The sequence below is a fragment of the Lagenorhynchus albirostris genome, chromosome X, assembly GCF_949774975.1.
Source record: "Lagenorhynchus albirostris chromosome X, mLagAlb1.1, whole genome shotgun sequence".
In the NCBI taxonomy this organism is placed as follows: domain Eukaryota; kingdom Metazoa; phylum Chordata; class Mammalia; order Artiodactyla; family Delphinidae; genus Lagenorhynchus; species Lagenorhynchus albirostris.
The window spans coordinates 29,789,216-29,814,266 of NC_083116.1; the positions used below are offsets into that span (position 1 = coordinate 29,789,216).

General features: G+C 42.0%; 1 protein-coding gene across 1 annotated transcript in view; it reads right to left on the bottom strand.

The window, feature by feature from the left end:
* The window catches only part of DOCK11 (dedicator of cytokinesis 11), a 194,505-nt gene that overhangs the window by 92,403 nt on the left and 77,051 nt on the right, over nt 1–25,051 (bottom strand). Inside the window, exons 17-23 of the mRNA XM_060138818.1 lie at nt 22,607–22,791; nt 22,453–22,518; nt 20,037–20,129; nt 17,895–18,018; nt 6,844–6,965; nt 6,142–6,228; nt 4,714–4,803 (exon numbers count right to left, since the gene is read on the bottom strand). Of these exons, the coding sequence (XP_059994801.1) occupies nt 4,714–4,803; nt 6,142–6,228; nt 6,844–6,965; nt 17,895–18,018; nt 20,037–20,129; nt 22,453–22,518; nt 22,607–22,791 (767 nt within the window). The remainder of the gene's footprint in view (nt 1–4,713; nt 4,804–6,141; nt 6,229–6,843; nt 6,966–17,894; nt 18,019–20,036; nt 20,130–22,452; nt 22,519–22,606; nt 22,792–25,051) is intronic.

The window sequence follows — 25,051 nt, forward strand, 5'->3', positions numbered from 1 at the left end:
GTGAACAGGACAGCCCTTTACAACAAAGACTTATCCTGCCCCAAATGTCAATAGTGCCAAGTTTGAGAAACTCTGACCCAGGTATTAAGTCTAAGTTACTTAAGACCCAGCTTACACTCTTAACCTTAACACTCGTCATTCTTCACGAGGCCACACTGGTGTCTCGACTGCTCCTTGAATATATCAATGCACTGCTACCTTTGTTCACACTTTGTAGCCAAATCCTCGCCACCCTTCCCAGTCAAGTTCAAACCCCAGTTCAGTGAAGCCATTCATTCACTCATTCAACAAAGGCATACTGAATGAACTTTCAATTGCCAAGCACATCAAAAAGAACATGGTTCCTACCATCAAGAAGTTCACAGACTATGGGGGGAAAACACATGGAACTAAATCACTGCGATACAAACACTAAACAGTACAACAGCGGTATATACAAGGCGTACAGAGGAAGAAGCAGCCAAGTCGGCCAGTGAGGAGGGAATGTCATATGAGGCTTCAGAAAGGAGGAAGGTTCAAGGATCGTAAGTAGGATCACATCAAGTAGAAAAGAGAGACGGACCTTCCATGCAGAAGTGATCTCCCTGCACCAGTACTGTTCCTCTGGAATTTATTCTCCACACAGCAGCCAGAGGGTTCTTTTGGAAAGGCAAATTCCACAATGTCATCTCCCTCTGTTACAAACAAAACCAACCACCACGAACAAAAAGTTGTGAAGGGCTCCCCGTCCTACATGTACCCTGCCTATCACTCCCCACTCATCTGAGGCCATCCTCCTGCTTTGCTGCTCAATGTGCTCTAGCTACGTTGTCTTTGCTTTTCTTCTTTCCACACATCCCACTGCAAAGTGTTGACACCTGCTGCAATATTCTGTCATCCTTTTACACAGCTTTATCACCTATGGCTGTCTTCCTCCCATCAGCTTTTCAGCTTGAAATGGTGTCATCTCCTAGACAGGCCTTCCCTGACAAGTCCATCTTGACTGCACTCCTGGTCATGCTAGAGCCCATTAACCTGTTCTATTTTCTTCACAGCACTCATCCCTATGTAATGTGACTTACTTATTTATAATCTGTCTACCCCAACTAGAGTAGGTATGTTGTCTAACTCGTTCCCATTATAGTCCCAGCATCCAGTACAATATGTGACCCATAGTAGGTGCTCAATAAATATTTGAGGGATGACTGAATAAATGAATAAAATAAGGAACCAAAGGGATAAAGATGGGAACCCTCTAGTCTCAGTGGTTCCTCGGTTTTGTGAACTCTTAGCATTTATACCCTGTATCACGCATTTGACATTTAACTACATGTTGCTTTGGACTATCACTTGTACTACTGACTTATATTGTCATTTGACTTAAGTGGATCCTGTCTCTCTGACTGGTTGTAAGATCCCTATAGACAATGAGCCTAAGTTATTCTTCTCTGCAAGCCCCACAGCATCGAGGAAAATACTGAACACATAATAAGGGCTCAACATGTAGATGGTTAAATGAAGTGATGAAACACTGTCATTTACAAGGACAACAGGTAGCAAGGTTTGATAGAAAGAAAACAGGACTAGGAGTCAAGAGACACATCAAGAGACAGGCTTGGCTCAGCTCTGCTAGTAATCAGAATGACCACAGGCAAATCACTCTCCTCGGGCCTCAGTTTTCTCATCTGTAAAACAAAATCGCTAAAGATCCCTTTCAGCGCCAACACTCCATACAGGAGCTCTTTCTATAATCACATGGCATTTCATTCACTGCCACTAGAGGGCAAGCATAGGTCACATAAATATCAGAAATTCCACACCCTTAAAAACGCAAATATGAGTACTTTCTTTTTCCTCCATCCTAAGAATACCAGTATAGGAAAACAGTGTTCTGTTCAATTCTGTTAAAACTTTTACAAAGCTTCCCCACTGGAAGAAAAAGCCAATGATCTCAACAGACAGTGCACTCATACGTAGAGCGGGAGTTCTAGACATTACCCAAGAAAAGGATTTGAAGTTAGATGACTACTATACTTCTTAATGATAATTAAGAATCGTAGCCACCATTTATCGGCTACCTCCCTGACTCTACCCTTCCAACAATATATTTTCGGTATGGTAGGCAGAATGATACTTTACAGCCAAAGTCATATCATATCAGGAGGCCTGACCTGACCAGCAACCCAGCCACCTTTCCAATGTGAGGGCCTATCGTTGCGTGCCAGGCACACTGGAACTCCGGCTGTTCCTTGAGCACACCAAGCAAGCTCCTCAGGGCCTCTGCCCTTGCTATTCCCAGCTCTCCCCCAGAATTCCACATAGCTGGCACCCTCCTTTCCTTTAGGTCTCTGTCAAACATCACTTTACTGGAGAGCTCTTCTCTGACACTTTATCTAAAAGAGGGACTCCTTATCACTCCTACTCCCCTGCACTATGTTTTGGTTTTCTTTATAGCACTTATTACCACCTGACATGACATACACAGTCGGCCCTCCGTATCCACACGTTCCGCATCTGTGGATACGGAAAGCTGACTGCAAGGGACTTGAGCATCTTTGGACTTTGGTATCTATGGAGGGTCCTGGAACCAACCCCTCGAGGATACAGAGGGACCACTGTGTGTGTGTGTGTGTGTGTGTGTGTGTGTGTGTGTGTGTGTGTGTGTGTGTGTGTGTGTGTGTGTGTGTGTGTGTGTGTGTGTGTGTGTGTGTGTGTGTGCGTGCGCATGCATTTGTTTATGTGTTTATTGCCCATCTGTCTCCACAACAAAGTAAGCTCCTTGAAAACAGGGATATTGTTTGTTTTTTTCATTTATCCTCCCAATGTTTAGAATGAAGCCTGGCCCGTAGGATGCACTCAAGATGAAAGTGTGGAATGAATGAATACTATAGAGCAGATGCCTTATCTCACTGCGGCCTGTAACCACCCTACAAGTGGGTAGTTTTGTTTTGTTTTTTAACATCTTTATTGGAGCATAATTGCTTTACAATGGTGTGTTAAGTTTCTGCTGTATAACAAAGGGAATCAGCTATACATATACATCTATCCCCATATCTCCTCCCTCTTGCGTCTCCCTCCCACCCTCCCTATCCCACCCCTCTAGGTGGTCACAAAGCACCGAGCTGATCTCCCTGTGCTATGCGGCTGCTTCCCACTAGCTAGCTATTTTATATTTGGTAGTGTATATATGTCCATGCCACTCTCTCACTTCGTCCCAGCTCACCCTTCCCCCTCCCCGTGTCCTCAAGTCCATTCTCTAGTAGGTCTGCGTCTTTATTCCCGTCTTGCCCCTAGGTTCTTCATGACCATTTTTTCTTTTTTTTTTTTTAGATTCCATATATATGTGTTAGCATACGGTATTTGTTTTTCTCTTTCTGACTTACTTCACTCTGTATGACAGTCTCTAGGTCCATCCACCTCACTACAAATAACACAATTTCGTTTCTTTTATGGCTGAGTAATATTCCACTGTATATATGTGCCACATCTTCTTTATCCATTCATCTGTCGATGGACACTTAGGTTGCTTCCATGTCCTGGCTATTGTAAATAGAGCTGCAATGAACATTGTGGTCCATGACTCTTTTTGAATTATGGTTTTCTCAGGGCATATGCCCAATAGTGGGACTGCTGGGTTGTATGGTAGTTCTATTTTTAGTTGTTTGAGGAACCTCCATACTGTTCTCCATAGTGGCTGTATCAATTCACATTCCCACCAACAGTGCAAGAGGGTTCCCTTTTCTCCACACCCTCTCCAGCATTTATTGTTTGTAGACTTTTTGATGATGGCCATTCTGACTGGTGTTAGGTGATACCTCATTGTAGTTTTGATTTGCATTTCTCTCATGACTACAAGTAGGTTTTTATCTTTATGTGAGAGAAGAAGAAACAAAGGCTTGGAGAAGTTAAGTAAGTTGGTCAAGGTCAATCACAGAGCTAATAAGTGACAGACCTGGGACACAAATTCAGTTTGTGATTCCAGAACCCATACGTGTATTACCTCATGTCATAGTACCTCTCTGAAAGAAATGAACCTTTTCATTTCCTGAGAATATCATTCACTATTAACATATGCCTAAAGGGAAATCCTGTAGAGGCTTCATTTAAAATAAAAATGCCTCAGACTGGCCATGGCTGATCTACTGAAAAGAAAAGTCACTGTTAGCTGGGTTCCATGACGTGTGCCCTGTCCCACCCCATTAGGGAATAAACGGAGTCTTGGATTCTCAATACATTTGATAAAATATGGCGTTACTTATGACTCCCTCCTATGCAACATGCAGAAACTAGGTTCTCTTTTTTTAGCTGACCCTTCTGATAATCTTTCACCTATGAATACAGGAATCATTTCACATTTCATTCCAAGCAAAAGTGACTCCATTTCTCCTGGCCCTTTCCCCCAAGCTTTCTCCACCTTTACCTGGCCATCGGCAAGATGAGAAAAGGCCCGGAAAAATCAATTTATGGAACTGAAATAAACATTTTCATGAGATTTTCAAAACTATGTCAACGAATTCTGGCTAAAACATTTTCTTCCTAATGTAGCAATTCTGCGGTCTGCTTCTAAACAGCCCCGTGATGGAAAAGCACATAATAGAAAGTGTTCTCTTGAGGATACACGGCCAAAGGTATTTTTAAAGGGTTCGTTTGATTTTTTTTTCCCCCACGTCAAAAAATGTGGCAACCGAACGACATGAAAAACAAACCTTTCACGGAAAGCTACTGTTCGTTTACCTTTAAATATTTAATGAGCTCCCCTGGAACTTCTTTTGAGCCTGACTGAATCAGCTGGCAATGATGGAAGAATTTGTGCACATGTAGATCCTGAAAAAGAGATGGACACGGCCATGTGAAATTTGATTCATTTCTTTTTATTTTTTAACATCTTTATTGGAGTATAATTGCTCTACAATGGTGTGCTAGTTTCTGCTGTACAACAAAGTGAATCAGCTGTACGTATACATACATCCCCATATCTCCTCCCTCTTGCGTCTCCCTCCCTCCCACCTGCAAAGCACAGGCTCCGCCCCCGCACCACACCCCACCACCCTGGAATCTTGGAAACCTGTTTCCCTGGGTCTTCTAATGGCCAGACTCAGCTACCAACATGCATGTTCCTAAATGAGTCCCACAGTCCTCTCGACCATCACACAAAGCAGCAAAACTAGGCACATTCAGCATGTACCTAAGCACACTGGGTAGGTCACCATTTATGCCCAAGTAGTCACACATTTGTTTAATCTCTTTTTTGGCTAGTGTAGCCTCTGAGGTTGGGCTGCTTCTATATTTTAATGAAACGAGCAGGAAGAGAGGTCTGAATTGACAGGTGAAGAAAACGTAGCAGCAGGGAGTCACCAGAACAAGTCCCAGGCATTCAGTGCCCAATGTACCCTGGCCCTGCACCGGTCAGCGTCCAGCTGTCCTGTATGGAATCTACAGATATTGAATTTGTGGACGGCATGGACTGTATCAGGAACCAGAATCATGAAATTCGGATTTTGACCTGCTTCCTCTAATTATTACCTGTGTGACCTCGGGTAAATCATCTAACCCGAGCGAGCCTCGGTTTCTTTTCCTCTAAAATGATGAAGTGGGCAGGGGGAATTGAGAGGGACCTTGTAGGCCACACCAAAGAGCGTGGACTTCACCTTCTCCATCCGTGATTTTTCAAACTGTGCTTGAGGCATCTCACAGATACTTGATCCTAATTTCATGGATGCCGAGGCTAAGAGCAAACTGTAGTAGCCAGTCATGATCCACTGACTGCAAATTTCTGTGTTCAACTCTAGTCTAACCATGAGAAAAATGTCAGACAAATCCCAACAGAGGGGCATCCTACAAAATACCAGTAGTCCTGAAAACTGACAAGGTGACCAAAAACAATGAAAGTCTCGGAACTTGTCACCGCCAAGAAGAGCCTAAGGAGATATGACAACTAAATGTAACACGCTATACTGGATAGAATCCTGAAACAGAAAAGGGGCATTAATAGGTAAAAGGATTTGGTAATTTGAGAAGAATTTTTAACTTTGAGCCATTATTAAGAATGATGTTATTACAAATGAGAAAGTCTTCTAAGGCTGCAGAATCGAATACAGTCTATTTTAATCCAGAAATATAGTCAAGTATTAAAATTGACAAAATTCAGGTGATGCAACTTACTTGAGTATAAATGGTAGACTCCAAGTGACTTTTAATCTTCAACAAAGGCTTTGCACCATCTACCCACTTAATATCCACATTAGACTGCTGTGAAGAGAAAATACACACATGAGTTTCTGTACCATAGCAATGGATAGATGAGCAACATATAACACCCTTATGCATTTCAACATTTTCTTTCAGAAACAGATGTGTTCGTTTTGCACATAGGGAATTATTGGAGAAAATAACATGCCTTTAGAATAAATGTATCCTAAACCATTTTGAATTTCCAATCCTTTGCAGGCTGATACTTTTCCAAATGACAATAAAAATTACTAAATAAATGAATTCTTTTCATGACGCACAAAATCGAAGTCCCATTTTAAAAATCGTTATCAGAATCAACAGACGTGAGGTTACTTTGTCAACCTATTATACAAGCTTCTCAACACTCATTTTCTATACTTATCTTCGTCGTGGACCAGCACCGGCCCTCAAACCACACTCTGAGTAGCCATCAACCAGACCAAACTATCGACTATGCCAACGATATTCTACTTTTTAAACATTTCATCATATACGTATAACTGAATCACTTTGCTGGACAGCAGAAATTAACACGATGCTGTAAATCAACTGTACTTCAATACAGTTTTTTAAAAAGAGGGGGGAAAAAACACTTCATCATGATTACTTCAACAAATACAGATATTTTCCTACCCTTCTTGATTCGGCATCATTCAGATTCAGGTAACCTGGGGGAAGATTAGCGGAAACTGGCAGCTGCTGCTCAAATGTGATGATTCTACCATCCTTCAGCAAAGGTACCCAGGCAAAGCCAACTGCCAAGACAATAAACAACCATGAGAAACGAAATCGCAAATGCACTTAGCTACACCAATGTCTGGTCACCGGGGAGCAGGGCAGGTCTGTATGTGGGAGTCCAGGTGTTGGGCATCCGAGTACTGGGGAAGGAACAATGAGTTTGCATCACTTCCTAATCCTAGCCTGACCACTAACAGGTTATTCATGCTACCTCCTTGACTATAATGATGGAAACAACAACACACAGCTCTTCTATCAGAGTGATTGAGAGACCAAAGTGAGCTAATATACCAAAGCACTTGAAAACTTTTAAAGTGCATCAATTTCATCATCTTGACACAGTGGGGGAGAATTTTTGGTAGACTTATGTTTTAAACGATTCAGATGTCTCTCGTCCATCCTTACAGAGTCTCATATCTGAGACAACAATCACCATTGTTGCTTCCAGCAACCCTAGGGCAGCAAGGGACTGCAGAAAATTAAGGTCACAAGTCAACGTTACGTTCCATACTTATACAAGGCAGTATCTATCTGGGCAGTTTTCCTGATTACAGAAGGAAGAGCGGTAGTAGGAGAATGCAGCCAGGGCACAGTGCTTACAACTGCAATCCACTGAGAGATTTTCCTCCCAGTCTCTACATTTCTTAACAGTTCTACCCCAAAGAGCCTCTTGGCTTCCTATTAGAAAACTCATCATGTTCTAGCTAAAAAAGCCAGAGCCATCTGTGTTGCTCAAGTCAAGCGATGTCAGTATTTCCATTATAGAGATTACTCTGGGTTTCAAGTGTTTATATAACTCAGCTATAAAAAAGCTTGCTCTGGACTGAGCTCTGGCATATGAGAGAGGGTGTTGGCTGGAGAGTACTTTTGAAAGCCATTGCTTTCTGATGTTTTGAAATACTTTGCGTGAGTGCGTGTGTGTGTGTGTGTGTGTGTGCGCGCGCGCACGCGTGCGTGTGTTTACACTGTGAGCACAGAAGTCAACACAAATCTGGTTAGAATGTTTTCATTCGCGTGTTTAATTTGGCAAATGCTCTAATTCTTAAAGAGATTAATATGTTGCTTTCTCTAAGCAGACTGAAAGGCTCTCTCAGATGCTGAAACATGCCTGAAGGGCATCTGACTAGTACAACTTCAGAAATGCTCTACCCAGAGATCTTCTTTTAGAAAAAGCAGAGGAAAGTAACATGAGCAGAAAAACCATGCAAAAGGACTCTGTCAAAGTAGTTAAACTGAAAATTAGACACATGACAAAAGGTTTCCAGTCCAGAAAGTAGGAAAAGGAAAATATAGTTCTTCTTAGGCAACATTTTTTTTCCTTATAGAAATTCTTACTGAGATATAATAAAGATGCCATACAATTCATCTACTGAATATTTAAAGTATATAATTCAATGGTTCTTAGTATATTCACAGAGCTGTGCATTTATTGCCACTATCTAATTCCAGAACTTTTTCATCACCCCAAAAAGGAACTCCATATCCCCTTAGAAGTCACACCCTACTTTCCCTTCTTCCAGTCCCGGCCAACCACTGATCTCCTTTCTGTCTCTGTGGAATTGCTTAGGCAACATTTTGCACTGTGAATCAATCAGGGCGTGGCCAAGGGTGTCTTGCAGTCAAAACTCATCTAGCACACTTGGAAGCTATCAAGGTACAATGTCAAGCACAAGCCATCTGGCTCAAAGATGTGAAGCCACTTAAAGGATGGACAGTTAAAAGTGATGAGTGGTGGGGAGGGAGGGATAAATTAGGAGTTTGGGATTAACAGATACACACTACTCTACATAAAATAAACAACTAGGACCTACTGTATAGCACAGGGAACTAACTATATTCAATATCTTGTAATAATCTATAATGGAAAAGAATCTGAAAAAGAATATATATATATATATATAGGTGTATATACTGAATCACTCTGCTGTACACCTGAAACACTGTAAATCAACTATACTTCAAATAATTTTTTAATATACTTTTTTAAAAAGTGATGAGTGGCACACAGAACCACCATCTCACACTCCACTAAGCATCTTGCCCAATCTGTCTAGGATTTGGATAAGGAAATAGTCATTTGTTGCTCAGGAGGTGCACTGTTATAGGTTCTTATCATTCTGCCAGATTTCTTCTCAAACTGCAAGGTCCCTACCCTGAATGAACTGCAATTTCTATGGGGATCTAGAAGAGGACCACCCTATCCACAAAGGGAACTTCCTAATATTCAGTCCTGCTGTGGGCCGGGCATCACTCAAGATGTCTCACTAGCACCTCAAACTCAACATCAGTCAAAACCTACCATCCCTACCCACAATTCTGCTACCTGGCAATACCTTCTTTCCAGTTTCGAAACTTTAGTGCTAACTTTGAATTACCTCTCTAGTAGCCAATCACTTGCCAGGTTCAGTATATTCCTCTGCAATTCTCTTTTCCTCCACCCCACCCCCCCACGTTACAGCCATAGTGTGGCCCCCTTTCTCTCCTGGACTTCAGAAATAGCCCCCTAACTGGTGTTTCCTCCTTCCTTCCTTCTTCCTGCTCCAACTCACCTCACCCATTATATTGCTGCCTGATTAGATTTCCTGCAAAACAGCTCTTACTGGTGTTTACAACCCTCCAGTATTTCCTTATTGGTAACAGAATAAAATCAAACCCACAACTTGGCATTCAGGGCTTTCCACCATCTGATGCTTCCTTTCCAACCTGGCATCCTATGATTCCCTCCCCAGTACCCTGTGCTTTGATCCTGTTGAATTACTTGTGGTTCCCTGTCCAGACCCCTCAATACTCTGCCTCTGTACCAGCTGTTCCTTCATCCTGGAATCCTCTACCTTCCTACCATCACCGCATTATCAAACTCTACCCTGCCCTTTAAGGCCTCACCCAAACACCATGTCCTCCTGGAACCCTTACCTAATTCCCAGCCACTTGTCTCTCCACCAGCTGAAGTAATAACTCGCTCTTCTCTGACATCACATAGCGCCATTTTCTAGGTAACTACTACTTTCTGTCTTGTGTTATAAATGTCTACATAGGTCTCATTTCCCCTACTAGATCATGTGCTCACTGAAGATGAGATCTATGCTTGGTTCTCCACTGTATTCTCCATAGTACCTCCTATAATATCTTGTACATAATACCTACGCAGACATATTTGCTGAGTGAATGAACAAACGAACAAATTTAAGATTGGTCCAGGGACTTCCCTGGTGGTGCAATGGTTAAGAATCCGCCTGCCAGTGCAGGGGACATGGGTTCGCTCCCTGGTCCGGGAAGATCCCACATGCCGCGGAGCAACTAAGCCCGTGTGCCACAGCTACTGAGCCTGGGCTCTAGAGCCCGTGCTACGCAACAAGAGAAGCCACCGCAGTGAGAAGCCCGTGCACCGCAACAGAGTAGCCCCCACTCGCCGCAACTAGACGAAGCCTGCAGGCAACGAAGACCCAATGCAGCCAAAAATAAATAATAGGAGCTTCAAGATGGCAGAAGAGTAAGACGTGGAGACCACCTTCCTCCCCACAAATACATAATACATCTACATGTGCAACAACGCCTACAGAAAACCTACTGAACGCTGGCAGAAGACCTCAAACCTCCCAAAAGGCAAGAAACTCCCCACGTACCTGGGTAGGGCAAAAGAAAAAACAAAGACAAAAGAACAGGGACGGGACCTGCAACAGAGGGAGGGAGCTGTGAAGGAGGAAAGGTTTCCACACACTAGGAAGCTCCTTCGCGGGCGGAGACGGCAGGTGGCGAAGGTGGGGAGCTTGGGAGCCGCGGAGGAGAGCGCAACAGGGGTGCGGAGGGCAAAGCGGAGAGATTCCCGCACAGAGGTCGGTGGAGACCTGCACTCACCAGCCCGAGAGGCTTGTCTGCTCACGTGCCCGCGTGGGCGGGGGCTGGGAGCTGAGGCTCGGGCTTCCGGCAGAGCGCCGGGAGAGGACTGGGGTTGGCTACGTGAACACAGCCTGAGGGGCAGTAGTGCGCCACGGCTAGCCGGGAGGGAGTCCGGAAAAAGGTCTGGACCTGCGGAAGAGGCAAGAGACTTTTTCTTGCCTCTTTGTTTCCTGCTGCGTGAGGAGAGGAGATTCAGAGCGCCGCTTAAAGTAGCTCCAGAGACAGGGGCGAGCCGCAGCTATCAGCGCGGACCCCAGAGCCGGGCATGAGACGCTAAGGCTGCTACTGCAGCCACCACGAAGCCCGTGTGCAAGCACAGGTCACTCTCCCCACCTCCCCTCCCGGGAGCTTCTGCAGCCCGCCACTGCCAGGGTCCCGGGATCCAGGGACAACTTCCCCGGCAGAACGCACGGCGCGCCTGAGGCCGGTGCAATGTCATGCCGGCCTCTGCCGCCGCAGGCTCCCACCCCCCCCACCCCCACCCCCCGCACTCTGTGCCCCTCCCTCCCCCCGGCCTCAGTGAACCAGAGCCCCCGAATCAGCGGCTCCTTTAACCCCGTCCTGTCTGGGCGGGAACAGACGCCTCAGGCGACCTACACGCAGAGGCAGGGCCAAATCCAAAGCTGAACCCCCAGCAGCTGTGCGAACAAAGAAGACGAAGGGAAATCTCTCCCAGCAGTCTCAGGAGCAGCGGATTAAAGCTCCACAATCAACTTGATGCACCCTGCATCTGTGGAATACCTGAATAGACAACGAATCATCCCAAATTGAGGAGGCGGGCTTTGGGAGCAATGATATATATATTTTTTCTCTTTTCGTGACTGTGTATGTGTATGATTCTGTGTGTGATACTGTCTGTATAGCTTTGCTCTTACCACTTGTCCTAGGGTTCTGTCTCTTTTTTTGTTTTTTTTTTAGTATAGTTTTTATCGCTTGCTATCATTATTGGATTTGTTTTTTGGCTTGGTAACTCTCTTCTTTCTTTTTTTTTTATTACTTTTTAAAATTTTTTTAATAATTATTTTTTATTTAAAAACTTTTATTTTATCTTCTGCTTGCTTTCTTTCTTTTTTTTTTCTGCCTTTTACTCTGAGCTGTGTGGATGGCAGGCTCTTGGTGCTCCAGCCAGGTGTCAGGTCTGTGCCTCTGAGGTGGGAGAGCCAAGTTCAGGACATTGGTCCACAAGAGACCTCCCAGCTCCACATAATATCAAACGGCGAAAACTAACACACCATTGTAAAGCAATTATACCCCAATAAAGATGTTAAAAAAAAATCAAACAGCGAAAATCTCCCAGAGATCTCCATCTCAACACCAGCACCCAGCTCCACTCAATGACCAGCAAGCTACAGTGCTGGAAACCCTATGCCAAACAACTAGAAAGACAGGAACACAACCCCATCCATTAGCACAGAGGCTGCCTAAAATTATAATAAGGCCACAGATACCCCAAAACACACCACCAGACGTGGACCTGCCCACGAGAAAGACAAGATCCAGCCTCATCCACCAGAACACAGGCACTAGTCCCCTCCACCAGGAAGCCCACACAACCCACTGAACCAACCTTAGCCACTGGGGACAGACACCAAAAACAACGGGAACTATGAACCTGCAGCCTGCAAAAAGGAGACCCCAAACACAGTAAGTTAAGCAAAATGAGAAGACAGGGAAGCACACAGCAGATGAAGGAGCAAGGTAAAAACCCACCAGACCTAACAAATGAAGAGGAAATAGGCAGTCTACCTGAAAAAGAATTCAGAATAATGATAGTAAAGATGACCCAAAATCTTGGAGACAGAAGGGACAAAATACAAGAAACTTTAAACAAGGACCTAGAAGAAGTAAAGAGCAAACAAACAGTGATGAACAACACAATAAATGAAATTAAAAATTCTCTGGAAGGGATCAATAACAGAATAACTGAGGCAGAAGAATGGATAAGTGACCTGGAAGATAAAATAGTGGAAATAATTACTGCAGAGCAGAATAAAGAAAAAAAATGAAAAGAATTGAGGACAGTCCCAGAAACCATTGGGACAACATTAAACGCACCAACATTCGAATTATAGGGGTCCCAGAAGAAGAACAGAAAATGAAAGGGACGGAGAAAATATTTGAAGAGATTACAGTTGAAAACTTCCCTAATATGGGAAAGGAAATAGTTAATCAAGTCCAGGAAGCACAGAGAGTCCCATACAGGATAAATCCAAGGAGAAACACACCAAGACACATATTAATCAAACTATCAAAAATTAAATACAGAGAAAAATATTAAAAGCAGCAAGGGAAGAACAACAAATAACACACAAGAGCATCCCCATAAGGTTAACAGCTGATCTTTCAGCAGAGACTCTGCAAGCCAGAAGGGACTGGCAGGACATATTTAAAGTGATGAAGGAGAAAAACCTACAACCAAGATTACTCTACCCAGCAAGGGTCTCATTCAGATTTGATGGAGTAATTAAAAGCTTTACAGACAAGCAAAAGCTGAGAGAGTTCAGCACCACCAAACCAGCTTTACAACAAATGCTAAAGGGATTTCTCTAGGCAAGAAACACAAGAGAAGGAAAAGACCTACGATAACAAACCCCAAACAATTAAGAAAATGGGAATAGGAACATACATATTGATAATTACCTTAAATATAAATGGATTAATGCTCCCACCAAAAGACACAGACTGGCTTAATGGATACAAAAACAAGACCCATATATTTGCTGTCTACAAGAGACCCACTTTAGACCTAGAGACACATACGGAGTGAAAGTGAGGGGATGGAAAAAGATATTCCATGCAAATGGAAATCAAAAGAAAGCTGGAGTAGCAATTCTCATATCAGACAAAGTAGACTTTAAAATAAAAACTATTAGAAGAGACAGAGAAGGACACTACATAATGATCAAGGGATTGATCCAAGAAGAAGATATAACAATTGTAAATATTTATGCACCCAACATAGGAGCACCTCAATACATAAGGCAAACACTAACAGCCATAAAAGGGGAAATCGACAGTAACACAACCATAGTAGGGGACTTTAACACCCCACTTTCACCAATGGACACATCATCCAAAATGAAAATAAATAAGGAAACACAAGCTTTAAATGATACATTAAACAAGATGGACTTAACTGGTATTTATAGGACATTCCATCCAAAAACAACAGAATACACATTCTTCTCAAGTGCTCATGGAACATTCTCCAGGATAGATCATATCTTGGGTCACAAATCAAGCCTTGGTAAATTTAAGAAAACTGAAATCGTATCAAGTATCTTTTCCGACCACAACGCTATGAGACTAGATATCAGGAAAAAATCTGTAAAAAATACAAACACATGGAGGCTAAACCATACACTACTTAATAACCAAGAGATCACTGAGGAAATCAAAGAGGAAATCAAAAAATACCTAGAAACAAATGACAATGAAAACACGACAACCCAAAACCTATGGGATGCAGCAAAAGCAGTTCTAAGAGGGAAGTTTAGAGCAATAGAATCCTACATCAAGAAACAAGAAACATCTCATATAAACAACCTAACCTTACACCTAAAGCAATTAGAGAAAGAAGAACAAAAGAACCCCAAAGTTAGCAGAAGGAAAGAAATCATAAACATCAGATCAGAAATAAATGAAAAAGAAATGAAGGAAACGATAGCAAAGATCAATAAAAATAAAAGCTGGTTCTTTGAGAAGATAAACAAAATTGATAAACCACTAGCCAGACTCATCAGGAAAAAAAGGGAGAAGACTCAAATCAATGGAATTAGAAATGAAAATGGAGAAGTAACAACTGACACTGCAGAAATACACAGGATCATGAGAGATTACTAAAGCAACTATATGCCAATAAAATGGACAACCTGGAAGAAATGGACGAATTCTTAGAAATGCACAACCTTCCAAGACTGAGCCAGGAAGAAACAGAAAATATGAACAGACCAATCACAAGCACTAAAACTGTGATTAAAAATCTTCCAGCAAACAAAAGCCCAGGATCAGATGGCTTCACAGGCGACTTCTATCAAACATTTAGAGAAGAGCTAACACCCATCCTTCTCAAACTCTTCCAAAATAGAGCAGAGGGAGGAACACTCCCAAACTCATTCTACGAGGCCACCATCACTCTGATACCAAAACCAGACAAAGATGTCACAAACAAAGAAAACTACAGGCCAATATCACTGATGAACAAAGATGCAAAAATCCTCAACAAAATATTAGCAAACAGAATCCAACAGCACATTAAAAGGATCATACACCATGATCAAGTGGGGTTTATCCCAGGAATGCAAGGATTCTTCAATATACGCAAATCAATCAATGTGATACACCATATTAACAAATTGAAGAAGAAAAACCATATGATCATCTCAATAGATGCAGAAAAAGCTTTTGACAAAATTCAACACCCATTTATGATAAAAACCCTCCAGAAAGCAGGCAGAGAGGGAACCTACCTCGACATAATAAAGGCCATATATCACAAACCCACAGCCAACATTGTTCTCAATGGTGAAAAACTGAAACCATTGCCTATAAGATCAGGAACAAGACAAGGTTGTCCACTCTCACCACTATTATTCAACATAGTTCTGGAAGTTTTAGCCACAGCAATCAGAGAAGAAAAAGAAATAAAAGGAATCCAAATCGGAAAAGAAGAAGTAAAGCTGTCACTGTTTGCAGATGACATGGTACTATACACAGAGAATCCTAAACATGCCACCAGAAAACTACTAGAGCTAATCAATGAATTTGGTAAAGTAGCAGGATACAAAATTAATGCACAGAACTCTCTGGCATTCCTATACACTAAGGATGAAAAATCTGAAAGAGAAATTAAGGAAACACTCCCATTTACCACTGCAACAAAAAGAATAAAATACCTAGGAATATACCTACCTAAGGAGACCAAAGACCTGTATGCAGAAAACTATAAGACACTGATGAAAGAAATTAAAAATGATACAAACAGATGGAGAGATATACCATGTTCCTGGATTGGAAGAATCAACACTGTGAAAATGACTCTACTACCCAAAGCAATCTATAGATTCAATGCAATCCCTATCAAACTACCACTGGCATTTTTCACAGAACTAGAACCAAAAATGTCACAATTTGTATGGAAACACAAAAGACCCCGAATAGCCAAAGCAATCTTGAGAACGAAAAACGGAGCTGGAGGAATCAGGCTCCGACTTGAGACTATACTACAAAGCTACAGTAGTCAAGACAGTATGGTACTGCCACAAAAACAGAAATATAGATCAATGGAACAGGATAGACAGCCCAGAGATAAACCCACGCACATATGGTCACCTTATCTTTGATAAAGGAGGCAGGAATGTACTGTGGAGAAAAGACAGCCTCTTCAATAAGTGGTGCTGGGAAAACTGGACAGCTACATGTAAAAGAATGAAATTAGAACACTCCCTAACACCATACACTAAAATAAACTCAAAATGGATTAAAGACCTAAATGTAAGGCCAGAAACTATCAAACTCTTAAGAGGAAACCATAGGCAGAACCCTCTATGACCTAAATCACAGCAAGATCCTTTTTGACGCAGCTCCTAGAGAAATGGAAGTAAAAACAAAAATAAACAAATGGGACCTAACGAAACTTAAAAGCTTTTGCACAGCAAAGGAAACCATAAACACGGCCAAAAGACAACCCTCAGAATGGGAGAAAATATTTGCAAATGAAGCAACTGCCAAAGGATTAATCTCCAAAATTTACAAGCAGCTCATGCAGCTCAATATCAAAAAAGCAAACAACCCAATCCAAAAATGGGCAGAAGACCTAAATAGACATTTCTCCAAAGAAGATATACAGATTGCCAACAAACACATGAAAGAATGCTCAACATCATTAATCATTAGAGAAATGCAAATCAAAACTACAATGAGATATCATCTCACCCCGGCCAGAATGGCTATCATCAAAACACCTGCAAACAATAAATGCTGGAGAGGGTGTGGAGAAAAGGGAACCCTCCTGCACTGTTGGTGGGAATGTAAATTGATACAGCCACTAGGGAGGACAGTATGGAGGTTCCTCAAAAAACTAAAAATAGAACTACCATATGACCCAGCAGTCCCACTACTGGGATTACATATACCCTGAGAAAACCATAATTCAAAAAGAGTCATGTACCACAATGTTCATTGCAGCTCTATTTACAATAGCCAGAACATGGAAGCAACCTAAGTGTCCATCAACAGATGAATGGGTAAAGAAGATGCAGCACATATATACAATGGAATATTACTCAGCCATAAGAAGAGGGAAGAGATATGGGGATATATGTATAACTGAGTCACTTTGTTATAAAGCAGAAACTAACACACCATTGTAAAGCAATTATACTCCAATAAAGATGTTAAAAAAATAAAAAATAAAAATAATTAATTAAATAAATAAAATAAAGATTGGTCCAGGCTAGCTTGGATCTGAATCCCAGGGCGTGCTGATACTGATATAGTGGGAGTGGCACAGGCCATGTTCTTAGGGCCTTCTATGTTCTCCTAAGGATGCTTCCCATTGGCTTATCTAAAGCCTTGCTGAATGAGACCATGACTGGAGCTTTACTACCAAAGCTTATTCAAGTTCGTTAAACCTGTCCTCCTCTCACTAGAACCCCAATCTCCCTCAGGTTCAAAAACGCCCGTGGCTCTGGGCTCATGTCCCTCTTCTCAGTGAGCAGAACTGGAAAATTCTGGTTGCTGGGCTATTCTACGTGAAAGAAATGACAAAAACACTGCATCATAATATGGGTTTCTCTCTGAGAGGGGCAATATTACTTTACGTTGCCTATGGTAGTCTAAGTACACTGGCAAGCATTTGGACATGACGTTGGGTAGAAATAATGATAAAACGAACATATAATTCATCTTTCACCAATGAACTTTTAACTCAGAAATGTACTTTTTGGTGAGGGGAAGTGGTCTGTACCTCGATGAAAAGAGGTTATATATAGCCAAGACAACTCCATTTCAAATAGCTCTAGAGAGAGACATTTAAAGAGCACACGTACCTGGAGTTTCAACTGTATCCTGCTTTTTGGTTGTTCCCTTTGTGTTAATTTCACAGCTTACATGATAAAAAGTGAAAAGCAAATGATGTTTTTGATGCAGGTGAATGGGAAGCTCAATTTTAATCTGAAATGAAAGCAAAATTACACATAGCGTTTTGTTTTCATTGTCAAGCTGGACTGTCAGACCTTTAGCTCTGTTTCATCATACTTTTCCAGTGACATACTTTTCTAAATCACAAGCCAAGTGGTCAAATAATAGATATGATTTAAATATATTCCAAATGCTTTTCTGGTCAGTTTCACAGTTTGACAACAATATTCTCTTGGGTTGTGAGGGCTGATTTATTACTTTTGCTGAAGAGTCCAGTGGATTCTCCTGGATTCAACTTTGCAGCAGGTTTTCTGAAACACTGGATCAAAACCACATCCTTATAGCCCAGGGATACTCTGTAACTCAATGTAAGTCAGTGAATGCAATCCATCTACAACGTGCATTGAATTTGAAAGGCTGCTTTTTTCGAAATCACTGCCCTCCTCTGCATGAAGAAAAAATTAAGCCTTTACAAATAAACATGCAAAAAGTCACTGCGGTATTATGGGATCCACAAATTACAGTTTATATAAATTTCTTTAGAAGAAGAACACAACCTTACTCTTGAATAAATAAAAAGTATCGTCCTGACACACGAATTTAATACTAAAAATTGATACTTTAAAACAAGCATTGCAAGTACTTTTCCAGTCAGAACCCAACTGCCTGTTTGTAATGCCTCCTGGGAAGTGTATGGGAGAGAGATTACAGATTTAATTGATTTAACACACATACGTGGACTTGCACAGGAACACACGCAAACATACACACACGCTCACACTCACTTTCCTGGTTAATATATAGTGAATGCTTGAAGAGTCCATTTCCTAAAGATAATGTGGACTACTTACTACATGAACAAGTTTTCTCTAGTGACTGACATTGGTTATGGAGAGGGATGTATTAAACAGCTTGGTGATGGGACATCTGGCCTAATTATCATTCACACAAGGCATGGTTTTGGTGTTATAACTAATTTCTGTTGTAGGTATATTTCACCACAGAATATGCCTATTCACAGCATCCAGACCATCTGGGTATCTAATGCTCTGCTGCACATCAATATGGACATACTCCCTCCCTGGGTGGCGAAAATGCAAAGTCCCACTACCCTCCTCTCCATCCCCGGAGAAAGTAGGGGCACTGGACTGAGAAGGAATGAGTGAGCCTCGGGCTGGGGTTTAAGGCCTCCATACAACAGCAGCTGGGCCTGGGGAAATCAGGACAGCAGGGGGGATGGTTTCAGACCAAGCCAGGGACGGAGACGTGGAACCTGAGAAGCAGAAACAGCAGAGCTTCTGGCCTGGGATACGCATCCGGGTTCCATGGAGACACGCAGTCATCAAAAGCAGTCTGCGGATTTGGATAAGCCGACTACACATAGACGAGAAGAGGCTGTGACAGAGACACTAAGAGAGACACTGGAAAGGACACAGAGACATAGAGCTAGAGAAGTGGGAAGAAGGAAAGAGGTAGGGACAGGGTCAGAAAGGCAGACTGAGGAAGGGCGCTCGGAGGCCGGGAGACCGCGCCAGCCCCCTCTGTCTACATTGCGCTGAGGCATTCAGTGCAGCCAATGGGATTCTGGGGACCCAGCCATGCCGCTGTGTCTCTCGGAGCATTTCACTTACAGAGAGGCTGCACCCTCCCACGCAGGACCACAGGAAGAAAGAGCTAAAAGGGCCTTCAGAAAATCCCTTCTAAATTTCTTATTTTAAAGCTTTGGAAATGGAGACTCAGAAAGAGGAAGTGACTTGCTCAACGTCATGGAGCCAGTTGTTGTCAAAGTAAGGGCCAGAGTCCCCGTTCCAGTGTGGTGTCTGTTTCCTACGTTATCTCACACCAGAGCCCCTTCAATTTGTGGGCCAATCTTCCACTGTCACCAAAGGGCACCAAGCAGGCAGTGGCCCCTCGTTCTGATGTGACATTTTCTATTTTCATGGGACAAAACATTCAGCGAGTGAAAGTGCAGACACAATATTGGAAATGATTCAAAGAGAAAAAGAAGAGCCACCGCTGGGTTTTGTAAACGTCCGAATAACGCGCTTTACCTCATCATAGAACTCTGGATTTTGGTTGTGATGCGAGACAACAGCGTAAGCGTTTGTGGTAAAAACAGGCCCCGCAGGTTTTCCATAAATACACTGCAAAAGAAGGAAACAGAGTCACCACCCTCAATGTCACTCTTTAAACACGATGCTAGGGAACCACAAACAGTCAGAGGCATCTGTGAGCCCAGGGTCACGGCCAAGCCCACCCAGCTCTCACCATGAACCTGTAAATTCCAAATCATTTACAGTCACTCCAGACACCACCCCAGACATCGCCTTACTTGGCTGCATGAATGCTTCTGAATTTCCGGCCATCTGAGAAATATAATTCCAACCTAGCTGACAGTAAGAGGCTGAACACTTCTCATCATTTGGAAGGGAAACACTCTCCAACCAGGCCTGGAAAGCTTACTTCTCTCGTGCTATTTGCACTTCGTAGTATGAGAAGCTCCCCCTCAGTCGGTCAGCAACATTTGCTGAATGCTCGCTGTGCAGTGGGGCAAGGCGAGGAGTTAACAAAATAGAACCAACAGCAGATCCATTCCTAGCCTCGAGGAATTAGAAACTGAATGTCCATTAAGCTACAGACTAGCTTACTGTTCTCTCACTTTATGAGCCACAGTTTAAGAGTCACCAGCTTGCTGTTACACCAATAAAGTTAATGGAAGGCTTTCTATGGTTCCATGGAAAGATCCGATTTCATTTCTAGTGTGAGCTTTTCAGTTCCATAGGCCTAATAAGTTCAAGGATGAATATATGGAGTCACTGTGCCAAGGTCCTAACTGCCTCACTCGGGTACTTCGGAGCTAGCCTCCGGGCCAGCTAAGAAATGAAAGTGACACTCCACGTGAGTGCAACACCAGCTCTCCTTAAATATGGTCATGGAGGCAATTTGCAGGCACTGCAGAGAGGTAACCTAAGAATCTTTAAGTATACAAAAAGGATATCGGATGAATGGCTAAAGAAGATGTGGCACATATATACAATGGAATATTACTCAGCCATAAAAAGAAACGAAATTGAGTTATTTGTAGTGAGGTGGATGGACCTAGAGTCTGTCATACAGAGTGAAGTAAGTCAGAAAGAGAAAGACAAATACCGTATGCTGACACATATATATGGAATCTAAGAAAAAAAAATGTCATGAAGAACCTAGGGGTAAGACAGGAATAAAGACACAGACCTACTGGAGAATGGACTTGAGGACACGGGGAGGGGCAAGGGTCAGCTGGGACAAAGTGAGAGAGTGGCATGGACATATATACACTACCAAACGTAAAATAGATAGCTAGTGGGAAGCAGCCGCATAGCACAGGGAGATCAGCTCGGTGCTTTGTGACCACCTAGAGGGGTGGGATAGGGAGGGTGGGAGGGAGGGAGACGCAAGAGGGAAGAGATATGGGGATATATGTATAAGTACAGCTGATTCACTCTGTTATAAAGCAGAAACTAACACACCATTGTAAAGTAATTATACTCCAATAAAGATGTTAAAAAAAAAAGGATACCGCATGGGGGTGAAGAAAATGTTATTCTCATCTCCACTGAAGGAAGGATCAGAGAACATACACCTCATTTGAGCCAGCTAATTCTTAATTTAACCTAGCTTTCTCTGTGAAAAAACTCTCTTTTCAAGGGTCAGAGCTATTAACCATTCAATGACTTAACTGGGGCTATTCCAGCCTCTTTCCCAAAGGTGGTTTAAGTGGAAGATTTGCCATCCATCTGTCTGATTTAGGCTCAAGCTAGAGAAGTTGGGAAGCCAGATAAACACTCTGTGATGGCTAGACGGTCTGACTTCTCTCTCAGGCCTCTGATTAATGGGCTATGGGCTAAAGGGCCAAAAGTAAAAAGCGGCTATAAAGAGTGAAAATGTAAGGGCACTGTGAAGTGACAGGTATTTAAGGCTTGCGGTAGCAGAGAATGCTGAGATGCTTTTCGTGGATCACTAATTCAAGTTTGGAGGTACCATTTGGCCAGCCACAGACTAGAAGTCATATCTCAGATCAAAGCAGTTATGCTGTGCTTCTGTCAGCTCGAAGCCCGTTCAGGTTTCAAGGAGAAAGGAGTTTAAACTCCCCTGATGGTACCGTTATAAGCTGTCAGGTCACGAGAAAACGACCTTGTGACTGGGCATTGGAGCAATGCAAAATCAAAGTGGGGCAAAGGCAAAAATCTGGCATATGAAGCTTACCCATTTTTAAAGTTATATATGCTCCTAACTCAGTTTGTTATTTCTTAGTATTTAACGCATTCTTATAGTTAACGTGTAAGAGCAGAGAAGACGATGTAACATTTGCCGCATTAGTACATTTTCTTCGACATTTAAACACATTAAACTTAGCATACAGAACTACCGAGAACCAAAATCTCTATCTCTACTAAAAATGCATGCTTAACAATATCACAAACAAACCTTTACAGCGCTAGCATCACTTTCATCCGAATCCCGGAATTCCACACAGACCGCGATGTTCCTTGCCTAAAATGATTCATCATTCAAAATGAGTGACAAAACAAAATTATAAATAACATTTTACACCCCAAAATGTATAGTTTACACCGTGTACCTTGGCAAATGTTTTCTGGCTATCGTATTTTAACTGCAAGGGATACACATATAGATGGTTTTTGTAAACGGTAAATGGATAACAATATTTTGTCATTTCTGGAACAAACTCTTCAACTTCCACAGTAATATTTTGACAATTCTTTTCAAAAGGCTTCAGGGGCACATATGAAGACGTAATACAGTCTGTAGCAGAAAAAAGAACAGGCAAAGATGTAACAATCATTAACACATTCCTGCATTTATAAAAATATACACGATTTGTGTTCTCAAAGAGCAGTTTAACAAATAGAATTCTTAGTGATTGACAAAAAGTTATACAAGCACTTTAAGGACCCAGAAGAACAAGTAGGAGTAAGTAGCCTGATGCTGGTTTTAGTGAAACCCTTCAAACCAGACGTGGATTGCTATTTCATTCTCAACGTAGAGCGATTTGCCAAATATAACACATCGTAATTTTGACAAATTTAAACTCTGCAAAGAAATCCATTACATTTTTCCTCCTGTGACTGCAATTTAGCTTTCACTGCAAATTTCTATTGGTATCAGGGAAGTAACAGTAAATTTATGCCAATTAGCTCATGGCTAGTCACTCTTAAAAAGTTAACTTGGTGCAGGTGCAAATTTTCACTTAAGAAATAATGGCAGCCTTTTGAAACTACAAATCTTATGATGTGTTACCAATAATAAATTCAATCCTCCCGAAAGTGGAAAACACAAAGCCTCAGAGAGGTGTAGCAGCAGCACATGTTATTGAGGTAGCCCCTTGTAGTAAAGGTTATTCATACACTTAAGGGGCTCTAAGACTGCTGGTCCTTGCTGCAGAGCAATACTGATGGAGGAGGAAGACCCCGGAGAGTCAGACCTGAGGACACAATATTTTCTGTTGGGTTTGGCTTTCTATTATAGCGATACCTACAACAGAATATCTGGAGGTATAGAGTAAAGGTACAAAGAAACAAGTGATCATTTCACTACCCAGAGATAACTACTACTAATATTTTGGCATTATTTTCTTCTAGTCTTCTTCCTATGCATGTTTTATATAACAACACAAAAATCCCACTGTATACAGAACTTTATCCTGTTTTTTTTTTTCTGGCGTTTTATCTGATGTCTTATTTCATGAATTCTTTGTAAACATCATTTTTCATAGCTGCACAAAGTTTCATGGTATCTGGATACCATAACTGCCTTAACCACACTGACAGTGTTGGGCTCTGGTCGTTTCCAAATGCCCCCACCCCACATAAACAACACTGCAAAGAACACCTTTATGCATAAACTCCTGTCTACACTTCAAATTATTTCTTTAGGAAAAAAATAAGCCACTGTACTCTTAGATGTCTTAAAATGTCAATTGCCACTCTCCTACTTCAATCTTTTCGTGACTTCTCATGGTACTTGGAATGAAATTCAGTCTTTTAAGGAGTTACCATGGTCTTTACAATTCTCTACATGACGTGCTTTTTCCTACTTCTCCTACTTCATCTCCTACTCTCCCTCGTGCCCGTCACACACTACACTAGAGCCACATTGGCTCCGTTTCTGTCCATACAAACCAAGCTAGCTCCCACCTCAAGGTCTTTACATATGGGACACCCTCAGAGCAGAATGTACAGTCACAATCACCACATGCTGGCGGGGTCACATGGTGAGCCTTCACTGGCCACCCTTTTTAAAGCAGCCTGCCCAACCACAGACTGAAATTATTCATTTATTTGTTTTCTTGTTTAATGTCTGTCATTCATTCTAGACTGTAATCTCCATACTTTCAAAGCATCTGGTAAGTATTCAATAAAGTTTACTCAATAAATGCTTATTCGGTGAATAAATGGCTAGACAGAATCTCAGAAATGGAATGCCTTAGTTACGGACATTCATGGATATCTACTGCCAAATTGTATTCCTACTCGTGATGGGGGACGGTGCCTGGCCAAAACCTAGCCAGCATTCGACAGTTCCACTTCATTTTTGTAAATCTGATAGATGAACAAAAACATCCCAATGCTTAAATGTTTACCTTTGTGTTAGTGGCATAATTACTGAGATTGGACATTTTAAAAAGATTCACAAGTCATTTTATTTCCTGCAAATTGTCTTTTGTGTCTCCTGAGATCATAGATTCTTTAGACAAAAGAGATACTCCTCCTTTTGGATCCCTTCGTTGATGAAACTTATCCAAGGCAAAAGGAGCAGCAACTCACTGGAGCACACTCACAACATCATATATAATACATGAAACAGCACCTGATAAAATCAACTCAATTCACTTCCTAATCTGTAACTATTTACCATGTGTCCTGGGTTGAACAGTGTCCCACCCAAATTCATGTCCACTAGAAGCTCAGAATGTGACCTTATTTGGAAATAGGGTCTTGGCAGATGTAATTAGCTAGGAGGATGAGATCATAATGGATTAAGGTGGGCCCTAAATCCAATGACT